This window comes from Pollicipes pollicipes, unplaced genomic scaffold, assembly GCF_011947565.3.
Source record: "Pollicipes pollicipes isolate AB1234 unplaced genomic scaffold, Ppol_2.1 Scaffold_4219;HRSCAF=4965_pilon_pilon_pilon, whole genome shotgun sequence".
Taxonomy (NCBI): Eukaryota; Metazoa; Arthropoda; class Thecostraca; order Pollicipedomorpha; family Pollicipedidae; genus Pollicipes; species Pollicipes pollicipes.
In genome coordinates, this window is record NW_023596448.1 from 10,602,917 (window position 1) to 10,614,122 (window position 11,206).

General features: G+C 49.2%; 1 protein-coding gene across 1 annotated transcript; it reads left to right on the top strand.

The window, feature by feature from the left end:
- Positions 1-355: 355 nt before the first annotated feature.
- On the top strand, positions 356-10,831 carry LOC119094898 (THO complex subunit 4). Its single transcript, XM_037217812.1, has 5 exons — positions 356-657; positions 7,602-7,766; positions 8,814-8,961; positions 9,450-9,705; positions 10,305-10,831. The coding sequence occupies exons 1-4, from the start codon at positions 478-480 to the stop codon at positions 9,695-9,697; spliced, it is 741 nt and encodes a 246-aa protein (XP_037073707.1). The 5' UTR covers positions 356-477; the 3' UTR covers positions 9,698-9,705; positions 10,305-10,831.
- The last annotated feature ends 375 nt before the right edge of the window (positions 10,832-11,206 follow it).

Consider the following 11,206-nt stretch of genomic DNA (forward strand, 5'->3'; position numbering starts at 1 on the left):
TTCTACGACATTCCGGATAATTTTACGAGGTTATTTGCCGGCCGAATGCGCCCAAAGAAAGCTTGTTTCTGCTCGTTTCAGCAAGCCTCGAACAGGGAATTGCTTTCATTACCATGGTACCGGCGGCGTAATCGGACGCATAATTTGGACCGGTGTAATTCGTTCATAATTACGTCAGTAGAATAGTATTAAGTCTAAGCTCACCTCGCTTTTATGAAGAAACGTATAGCATCGGAGAATACCTAGAAATGAAAGTATCGAAATCGGTTGGCCGTACAATATTTCTTTTGTTTGACGCCAATGAAATGGGACGCCAAATCGTTTGACGTCAATGTGCGCCAAATACTGCACCGTTCAATGCGCCAAATAGCACGCGAAATTCTTTGAGACGCCGCCATTGAGCATCCGGTCGTGCCGCGGTGTCCTTATCGTGATTAGCGTTTTTATAAGTGCAGGCGGCCTCAAATCATTGTCATCATGGACCTCAGTTTAGATGAAATAATTAAAAAAGATCGCATTAGCAAGAGAGGAGGAGGAGGAAGAGGCCGCGGGGCTTCAAGAGGTGCGGGGCGAGGCCAGCAAAGGCAGAGAGGAGGTGGTCAAGAGCGCGGCAGCCGCAATGCAGTTTCAAGCAGGCCTGCTGCAGCCTACAAGCGCGTAAGTGATCTTCGTAGCACTCCTTTGCTCATATATTTGCATTGGAGCATCAGGAATTGACCGTGAGCCCGACAAAAGCGGATGAGGGTCTACAGTTTTCAGCCTGGTCTACAGATGAAAGCTGGGAACTCTCCTCGCAGAGCCACCTCAGCCAATGACGCCTTTATCAGCCAGGTAGTCTCAAGTTCAGGTAGCAAGTAACTGTACTCCACAGCATGTTTAATTAGCAGTAACATTGTAGCAACCATTCCAGCATCTGTATACAACAATTTGTATCATGCTCTGAGGTCGGTGCTGGGAGCCGTTGCTGGTGCCAATTTCATGGCACTGACAGTCAGTATTTCAAACAATCATTGTCTATGTGGGCAAATCCAAGCAAGAATACCTGGGATATTTTTCAATAAAAATGTTTGGAAAGTTGCTCAGTTTGGGGTCAGGGTGTACTTTCCTACCTAACGTTAGAGACAATCATTGTACACCATAACTTCGAGGGCGGGCTCCCGAGCGCCGCGCACACCGCACTGCCTGGACTCCCCAGCGCCGTTTCTGCGTTGCCGTTGCGTAAATACAATGGGACCAAGGTAAACCATTCGTGGTGTTTAAGGCAGGACATATCGTAAATAATCACAAAACAGGTAGATTCATGATCTGACCTTCAATTTTTTATAATTATGATGGCGAGCTCCCGAGCGCCGCACACACACAGCACCCGCGAACCAGCGCCATTACTGCGCGGGTCACAACACTACTGCGCATCAAGCAGCATCAAGAACCATAAAAATGTACGGGGGCAGAAATATTGTATTTATGCAACAGCAACGCAGAAACGGTGCTAGGGAGTCCAGGCGGTGCAGCGCGCACGGCGCTCGGGAACCCGCCATCAAAGTTATTAAATTTGAAGGTAGGAGCATGGTTCTACCCGTTTTGAGATTATTTATGATATGTGCCGCCTTAAACACCATGAATGGTGTGCAATGATTTTTTCTAACGTTAGGTAGGAAAGTACACCTACACCCAGTTTGGCCTTGGGTGATGTTTGCACATGTGTGCATCTGAGGGTGCTACCTCATTCAATGCATAGCCAATGTGTGAATGGTAATTTCTTACTAAAATGCCCTTATGGCTTTCAATCTAAGAATATGTGTAAAATCATCATAGCTTGGCCTTGCCCAAGTTCAGCAGGTGTGTGCACTAGGATCAAAGCACTGGTGTCACTCAGTCATCTATCGGATAGGACAAATTGTACACACTCTGGGTGTAGCACACCAAATTCATGTGGGCCTCTGTGCAACAGGGTGGGAAATTTAGTTTTTTTTGCTGGTGGCGGAGTACAAAAATTTTTGTGGTCGGAGTACAAACTTGCCTGCAAGCAAAGGTCTGTCTAATGTGGAATGAGTGTCTGCACAATGGGCCTTGCTTAGAGTACATCACATACTGCCTTTAATGGTTCAACATTTTCCCAATGTTTTTCTGGCAAAAATTAGTGTCAGCATGCAATTTTGCATTTCCGTGGAACAGAGCACTTCTTGTGAGTGAGGGTGCCACACTGATCCCATCCATATCTCTGTAGTGCTACTAGCTCACCTATACATGCAAAGATCGATTAATGGTACATGTTAATAAGAAATATACAGTTGAGAGGTTAACAACAAAACTTTATACATATGCATTCACAGGTGCATCATACAAAGCTCAGTTACTTATCATTACCTATCTACATGCAAACTTACACAATATTGAAATGATAAATCAGGTGCATCCTCTGCTTACTGACAAACTAAGTTGCGGACAACCACTGTGCATCACACTCTGGTTTTTCAATGAGTCTTAGGCAGATGCAACTGTCTATGAAAGCCTAATGTATGTGACATCACTAACATGTTGTCCTTTTGGCCTTTACATGATTAATATAAACATACCAAAAGTGTTCCTCTTCCTATCCTTCTCTTTGTGCTCTTCTCCTCTTTCAGTTCCTCACCTTCTCTTTCTGTCACTTTTCTCCTTCCACTCCTCCTCCACTTCTGCTCCTCCTCTCTTCTGCACCTCCTGTTATCCCTCTCCTCTTCTCCAAGTTCCCTATGATCTTATGTAGGGACAATTTTAATACTGTCACTGCAAGACCTTATGCCTGACAGCAAGGAACATGGCAGCATTGCCTCCTGTCAGGTTTCAGCAATTATAACCACAAGCTGAAAAGAGGCCAGCCTCATATTTGACCCCACATGGGAAACCCAAGCCTAGCATTTATGTTGTATATAGATACCTTAGTACCTACGTACCTACCCACCATGCTGTAGGTAGAGCAGGTTATACCAAGGTGATTCCGCACCAGCCTGCAGTGGTAAACATTTATAGATCAGTCCCCCGGTATTTATTTACCTTTTTGGAATGACTTAATAACGGTCCAAAACTAAATCCCAAGTAATTTTAGAAGTGTGGATACATGCTGTGTGAAAATTGAAGACAACCAATTCCACTTTGTCTCACCGAATACCTCAAACTCGCAGCTACGATGCACATAATCCCAAGCATCTTCACTCACCTTCCGCCCTCCTCACTCCCACCACATGAAGACAAACAACCAAACCATGCACGGGAGTTCTGGCGCATTCACAGACATTGTGATGGCATTCTAGCACTCGTCAATGGGCAACCAAGTACAAGTACCACGGGTCGGTCCTGAAATGACAGGCTGTGATGAAAAGTCTAAGAAAAAACATTTATGCAGTTGCAGCAACATAAATTGTTAAGTTTGCGGTAGAAAAATCATAGAGCTTTTCAGTCATGCGTTTAAAGTTGCTATTTTCCACCTACAAATATATATTATCTTCTGGTGGCGCAAGGCAACGCCGAGATAATGCAGGACCTGTACTACAAATCTATAGATATTTCTCGTTCTAAGGCATATCATGCCATTTCAACACCCTCTGAGGAAGGCCCGTATCTGGACGATACCAAAACACGTCAATTTTTTAATTAAATTTGGCTAACTTTGCTAAAAACTTGCTGTTCTCCGGGTTGTACTCCGGCTTGTTCTCCCCGGGTCTCCCTATAGGCCCCATTGTGAGAAGGGCAACCAAGTACTGCGATTTTTTCCCACCGGGTTATGGACCATCTCTATCTTACAAGTATAGGTACTGGTTGAGCCTGGAGACATGATACCCTTGTTAAATAAGTAAGATATCCTCGAATCTTCAAAGACCGGTACCTACCGATTTCTGAAAAAGTGGTTGACTTACTATCATTTATACAATAGTAATAAGTTTTGGAATGCTGCATGCCACAAACTCCCATTTTGGGAATGTAATTCCCGATGACATTTAAGAACCCAAAAGAAGCCGTTACCACCAAAAGTGCCGCCCACAAACGTGATATTTGGGTGCCATTTAATGTCATGATTCTATCTCAAAAGTGCCGATATGTGGTGTGTTTGAATGCTATGATTTTGAGTTTAATTGCAAGTTGGATGGTGATTGGTGGCTGGTATGGCAGGAGCAGGAATGAAACAAGCGCTTTGAAAAGGATGTGCAATGCTGCAATCTTTGGAATTTTCCCACCAAACTGTTTGCAAGATGCACGTCCTTTGGTAAAATCGCTAACATGTTATCTTAATATGAGGTAAGTTAAGAGCATAGTTGGCATGCTGGACTTCTTGCTCGGCGAGTCTTTGAATGACCTAGTTGAAAAAGATGTGCCAGCGGTGATTTTGGTGCTGCTAGTGGTTTCTGGTCGAACGAATATCGTTGTAGGTGTCTGTTGCGACGCGGACCTTCACTGCTCGAAAATGCACTCGTCAGTTGCAGGAGGCTAGGCTGCCGCTGGTTTCGGGTACGGGAGGCGATGGGTTCGTCGCGTGGTGGGAGCCAGAGCCGTGATATGTTTGTCCGTTTCTTGAAAGTTATCGGTGGGTGTGTGCGTCGTGGAGAATGCGGTCTTCTTACTTACTCAGGTGCGCCATATATTTTCCCCACAGGTAATGGCATGCAAGGTATGTGGCAGCGGTAGGTACTTAAAACAAGCACATTTCATAGTTCAGTTTATTTTATTCCCACAGAAGTAACTCACATGAGTTGTCATCACCATTCAGGAGTTGCATAGGCTTGCACAAGTGCATCTAACCCATGTAATACAATGATGAAGGACATTGACATGAACGCCCTGGATTGGCCAGCTCCTGCAGGATTGCAGATGCTTGTCTCCATTTCTTGGTGCTCCATATGTTTGGTCCCTGGAAATCAGATAAAAGTTATAACTCACTTTATGAAAGCAAAGTTCATGCACCCTCCTGGCTATCAAGAAAGCAAAACTGTCTGCCTTGGTACTTATACTCAGGCTCATACATTTGCAATGGTGTCTGCTTTGTGGGGCGACTGTAGTGTTTGTCTGGAGTACAAAAATTGTCATTCTTACCAGTCAAGAGCCTGGAGTACAAAATTTCCTGGTGTCACATCCACCAGAAAACGGAGGTTTTTCCCACACTGCTGTGCGATTGATGGATTTTTTGCCAACTGTCTGCAAGCTATCCAGCAGGCCTCTGGTCTGTCAGATTAGACCATTGTCACCACCATGTGATCATTGGGAAATACCAGGTGATTTTACAAGGCTAGCAACTGTGAGGATAGGCGATTAGCAGTCATGATAAGGTATATTGATTAGGTTACAATTAGTTATTTGACACATTAGCTTTATGTCCACAGATGCAATCATGTTAACATATGCCCTGGCAGCCAGTAGAATGCCCTTCATTTGGGGGAGGGGAGGGCCAATATAACCCTCCTGAGATGTCAGGAACTAAGAGAGCTAGAGACAACAAATTGACAGGGTGTGTTGACTTGTATGTGAACTCACTGAGGTAAAAGTTGGAGGTCTCTAGGCCATTACCTTAAGGTCAAATAAGGTCAAAGAAGGCCAAACTCCAGGCTGGTCTTCAAAGTGCTTCAGAACCTAGATAACTGTTCTAAGCAAAAGGTCAAGTGCTTTTTCAAGGCTAGTGACCTTGTTTGACCTTTTGAAGATCATGGTGACTAAAAGTATATACCACCACCTTTAGTTCTTATTTGAAAAAGCACAGAGATAATGGTGGGCAAAACAAAAAGTTGGCCTGGATTCATTTTTGGTTGATGGCCTTTTGTTGCATCAGATTTAACATTCCCTAGAAATGACCGAGAAACTGAAAATCATCTATAGTTTTGCAAAATGTGGTGTGGCTAAGCTGCCCTGTTTGGAAACCATTCTGGAAAGCCTTCAGGGGCCAGTTTGACCCGCCACCCCACCTGAGCATGTGTTGAAGGCAGCTGAGCTGGAGTGTTATGTTGATGATATTTGTACGCAGTCAAACATAAAACTAATATAAACTTCACAAGAGTTTCTGGGGATCTGACCCCACTTACCACACTGGAGATTATTCTTGTAATTGTGTCCACTATCGTTTTGCAACCTTGTGAAATGTTGCAAGATTCTGGGTCACAATATGCAGTTGCAAAATGGTGCATTGCACATCAGCCTGAAGCTATTGAGATTTGGCATGCTTTCCTTGTAACAGCAGTGTCCTTGTCATGAAATGGTCTTTCTCCCTAAGTCATGAAGTAGGCCTTGAGAAGCCCCACCAAACCTTCAAAGATCTGATTCCAGAGCTGGAATCTTCCAAGGGTGGAGTGTCCTCCACACTAGATTCTTTCTCCTTCATCTCAAAATTATGCCCTTCTTGATATGGTAATTTTGCAGTGTTTATTATCTGGTTTTGTGAAGGTTTAAGAGCTGCTGTGCAATAAAGATGTCCTCCAGATAATGATTTTAAATGCATTGAGGTCACCACAGTTCCAATATACTGCTTGTAAAGGAGTACTGTAATATACTGTAATGCATCCCATAAATGCATCAATCTTGAAAGGGCTCTGGCAGTCAGTGAGGCAGAAAGCCCCAATGATCATTATAAATGCACCTTTTGCTACACTGAACAACAATGTGCCGCTACCTGGTTTGTGTAGTAGATAGCACAGATAAATTCCTCATTTCAAAAAAGTGCTTATGTTCTACTTCAGCTGTTAAACCCAGATACCATTGTGGTGATGGTCAGTAACTTAAAGTTTGATAAGGTGGTGCTTCAGTTGATGTCACTGCAATCTGTTTTTATGCCAGTGGCTATGCTTGTGATTCATATCACCATATTCATGTCTTGCAAATAATTCTTTTGGGTCAGATTAGATTTTGCCAAATGGAAATCATGATGATCCAAACAGAATGAAAAGGTAACAAATATTACTCTTTGGGAATATCCATGTGTTGTAGTGTACCTTTTACCATGGTTTTCTGTACATTATGTGCAAGGAAACTTCCAGTTGTGAATATGACAGTGCTGTGCTTTTGGCATCCTCCATGACAATTTTATGACTTCCCCTGTACTTTGCAGGGTATTCAAAACTCTGCCTTTGGGATTCCTTGGTGGGTTCTTTGTAGGATTCCTTGGTGGGTTCTTTTCATGTCTCACATCTCCTGGAAATGGACAAGTGACAGTGGTGTGTAGTTAGCCTACAAAAGCCATTGCACTGAAATGACTAAATATCCTGGGGATGTGATAATTTCTTATTCTATCATTAAAATCTGGAGCCTTAGTAAAATGATCTTGGCCATTGCTGCTCTCTTAAGCCCCAGTCATCATCATCTGACTTACAAGCACTATGTTTCAACCAGTCCTCTCTCCGACCGTCGTCTAGTGTCGGTGACTCCTGTGAAGTACTTGCTTAACTAAAATGAAACACAGTCTTTATCCACAATCCATGCAGCCATGACCCCTGTTCACTGGAGCTGTGGCCATAAATGCCTTAAAACGTCTCAGACAGTGTCATTCTCGACCTCAGCCCGTTTTAATATCCACCTGGCTGTAGAGGGTGACCGGTGATTGGCTGACTGTCGAAGGCCGCCTCACCCGTTTACCTCGTCGCCAGGGTAACGTCGACGACCGGTGGTCACATGACATGTACGATGGCGGCGGCGGCGGCGGCGGCGGCGCGCGCGGTGGCGGCGGCGACGTGCGCCGGCGCAGCGGCCAGGACACCACCAAGCTGATGATCTCCAACCTCGACTTCGGCGTCACCGACGCCGACGTCAAGGTAGGAGACCCCGAACGCCGGCCGCTGGCGGCGCTCGCCGCACTGGGCTCCCGGCCTGCCGGCGTCGGAGGTCCGGCGCAGTGGCGGCAGTGTTTTATGCACAGTGTTTCCCTTGCTGGTCGTCTGCCGACTCGCCGCTTCATGTGACATGTATATATGTGACATCTTATGTGTCCCCTTGGCTGTGTCACTTGAGGTGGGCAAGGTGACCCAGATGCTGTTGGAGAATGTTTGCTGAAGGAGACGAGGAAGGTGGACCAATGTTTTGAGGCAGCGGATAAGCCGTGTACGTTCTGTATGAAGCACATGCTTTCTTCAGACAGGTGCAGTGTAAGGTCAATCCTTACAAACCATTTTAAATTTGGTTTGCTGCTTGTTTGCATTCGTGGAACTGCGCCATCTGCTTGTTTATTCACCTAAATAGCCTGCGAGTTTGTCACGGGGGCTTTTAAGGAAACCCCATTCAGACTTGCCAACACTGACAGACCTTATCACTCGCTACACTTATTTTGAATGGCATGTTGCAACAAACCCAAAATTGCAATCATCGTTACTGGGCAGGCATCGACCTGTACGTGTTTCCCACTCCTTTGCGCGATATTGTGCAGACCCGCGCCACCCGGGCTGAACTGGCCTATTAAGTCCCTGTGGTTTGTGCTCTCGAGTGATGTGGACTCGTGCGGCCGATCCTCTCCGCGCCGCGCTCACCCTGACCCGGTGCGGACCTCCGTGACCTGGTTTTGACCTTCGTGACCCGGTGCTGACCTCCGTGATCCGATGCTGACCCTCCGTGACTATGTGCTGACCTCCGTGACCCGGTGTTGACCTTAGTGAACCGACGCTGACCTTCGTGACCCGGTGCTGACCTTGACGACTCTTGTTGACCTCTGATCCGATGTTGACATCCGTGACCCGATGTTGACCTCCGTGAGCCGGTGTTGACTTCTGTGACCCAATGCTGACCTCCGTTACCCAATGCTGACCTCCGTGACTCGGTGTTGACCTCCGTGACCCGACGCTAACCTCCGTGTCCCCGTCGACCGCCAGGAGCTGTTCGGCGAGTTCGGTCCGATGCGCTCGGCGGCCGTACACTACGACCGGTCGGGCCGCTCCATGGGCACGGCGCAGGTCATCTTCGAGCGGCGCAGCGACGCTGTGCGTGCCATGAAGCAGTACGGAGGCGTGCCACTCGACGGTGCGTGACGCCGCGCCGGCCGGGCCCATGGGGCGCCGGTCGGGACGCGGGGCGGGGTGTGTGGGAACCAGGGCGTTGGGACGCTCTAAAGACCCGAACAGGGTTTACGTGATTTAGAAACATGTGGTTACTGTTACTACTCTGAACTGCATTAGAAGGATTTTGTCGGTGAGAATTTCATTCAGTTAGTTACACCGCTCGCTCGTCCTGTCTCGTTCGCCCCTGGCTCATGCCTTGCGCGTCCCCCCCCCCCCCCCCCCCCCATGTCCCGACTTCAACCCCTCCCTCTCTGGCATTTCACCGTCTTAGCTCACCAGACGGTTCACTCCTGGCCCGCCGTCACCGTGCCGACCTGATGTGGCCCTCCTGCACACAGTCGCCGCGCACCCCCCGACCTGACCTGACTATCGCCGACCCTGCCTTTCCCCCAGGTCGTCCTTCGCCCTTGACCCGGCCGGTCCCCTCTGACCCCTTGTTCGCCTCCACAGGTCGCCCCATGAAGCTGGAGTTGGCCACGGACCAGATCGGCGGCGGCGGCGGCGGCGGCGGCGGCGGCGGAGGAGGAGTCGGTGGCCGGCTGGGCACGGCGCCGCGGGGTCGCGGCCGCGGCCGTGGCGGCACCCGCGGTGGCGGCGGCGGCGGGCGCGGCGGCCGCCAGCAGCGCGAGAAAAAGAAGCCGGCAACGGCCGAAGAGCTGGATGCCGAACTGGAAGCGTACGTCAACTCGGCCAAGTAGCGGAACAGGTGCGTGTTGTGCGCGAGAGGGGTGCAAGCTGCTCCATCTGTTCCGTCCACAGCGGACGAGCGGAGCGGACGATGGCGGAGATAGATGGCCCTGTCTTGGCGGGGCATGGGCGGAGTGTGGTGATAGCTGTTGGCGCGAGCTAAGTGAGCGGCTTGTTGCAAGCGGAGGCATTGTGAGAGTCACAGAGGCGTACAGTCCATCTGCCCCAGCGGACTTGGATGGATGTCGGGCCGTGAACGTGTGACGCTCAACTGGGGGCTGCACTGTATCTGTCACTGCCTTACAAGCCACTGGGGAGTAGACGTTTATGTCAGTAACTTTCTGTTCTACAATTGTCATATTTCATGAAATTTGGTGATTGACACCAACTGTTCGTTTTACACGCGTCATTGACGTATATGTAGGCGTGTGTTTTAATGTGGAGTGTCCCTTAACCGTCCATTTCCAACGTTCGCTGTCGTGTCAACGACGTCATTTGGCCCCATCCTCTACTCACCTCTGTGAACCCCTGAATTGTGGCGGTCCCCGCGCGAGCGCCGCTGACGTGCGTCGGTCCCCGCGCGAGCGCCGCTGACGGGTGTCGGTCCTCCCTCCGCAGGCAGCGGTGACTGCCGGCAGGCCTCCCGACCGGCGCGCCGCCTGGCGGGCAGCGGCGACCGGCACCCAGCGCGGCCGGCTGGCCGGGACACGCACCGCCGCCGCCCGTGGTGGTACACAGGGGCGGCCTGGCGCGCGCCCGTGGCGTGGAGCGCCAGCCGGCAGGGGGCGCGCGCCCGCGGTTTTAGCTGGACTGATCGTCGGCGGCCTCACAGTCTCAAACCCGCCCGCCCACACACATCATCCGTTTGATCGAGTTGTGCTGCATATTTCGTGCGTGTGCGCGAGCGACGCGCCGTGCGGGCCGACCCCGTCTGGCGCTGCTCGGGTCGCGCCTGGGCCGAAGTTGTACCCACGCTGTTCGTTCGCGCGAATACATGTGACCAGCTGCGGAAGACGCGTTTGAATGAGAGTCGAGTCGGAAAATTGTGTTTGCTGTGTGCGCGGAGCCGTGGTACACTCGCGTGCTGCTGCTGATCGCAGGTCATCTCATCCTCCAACCGAATACATATGGCCATAACAACCTGATGCTGTGTTTTGGTGGTTGGGAGTAGAGCTAGCGTTCGGTTTCTTCGTGACGATTGGTGCGAGTTGATGCGACGATTCTGACCGATGCAATTCGTTGTAAGGTACGGATTGCGATAATTTGTGAGTTTGTACCTTAAAGAGCGTGTTCCACTTTGGTGATATTGGAGCAAGCATCTGACATGATACAGTAAGCCCACTTATAGCTGGTGGTATCCTTTTGAGGGGAAGAGGCCGCTCTAGGCAACATAATTTCGCTGTTTAGTAAGCACGCTCCCCAATGCGCCATCGTTCGATGTCATCATTCCTTGCACGACATTGAGTCAATGGGTAGCCGTTACATCTAGAAAGCGTGCCCACGAACGCCAAATATGAGCG

Excerpts from the sequence above, each read along its gene's own strand:
- LOC119094898 (XM_037217812.1), top strand. The coding sequence starts at position 478 with ATGGACCTCAGTTTAGATGAAATAATTAAAAAAGATCGCATTAGCAAG. Across the intron at positions 658-7,601 it reads CTGCTGCAGCCTACAAGCGC|GGTAACGTCGACGACCGGTG; the intron begins GTAAGTGATCTT and ends CCTCGTCGCCAG. Across the intron at positions 7,767-8,813 it reads TCACCGACGCCGACGTCAAG|GAGCTGTTCGGCGAGTTCGG; the intron begins GTAGGAGACCCC and ends GTCGACCGCCAG.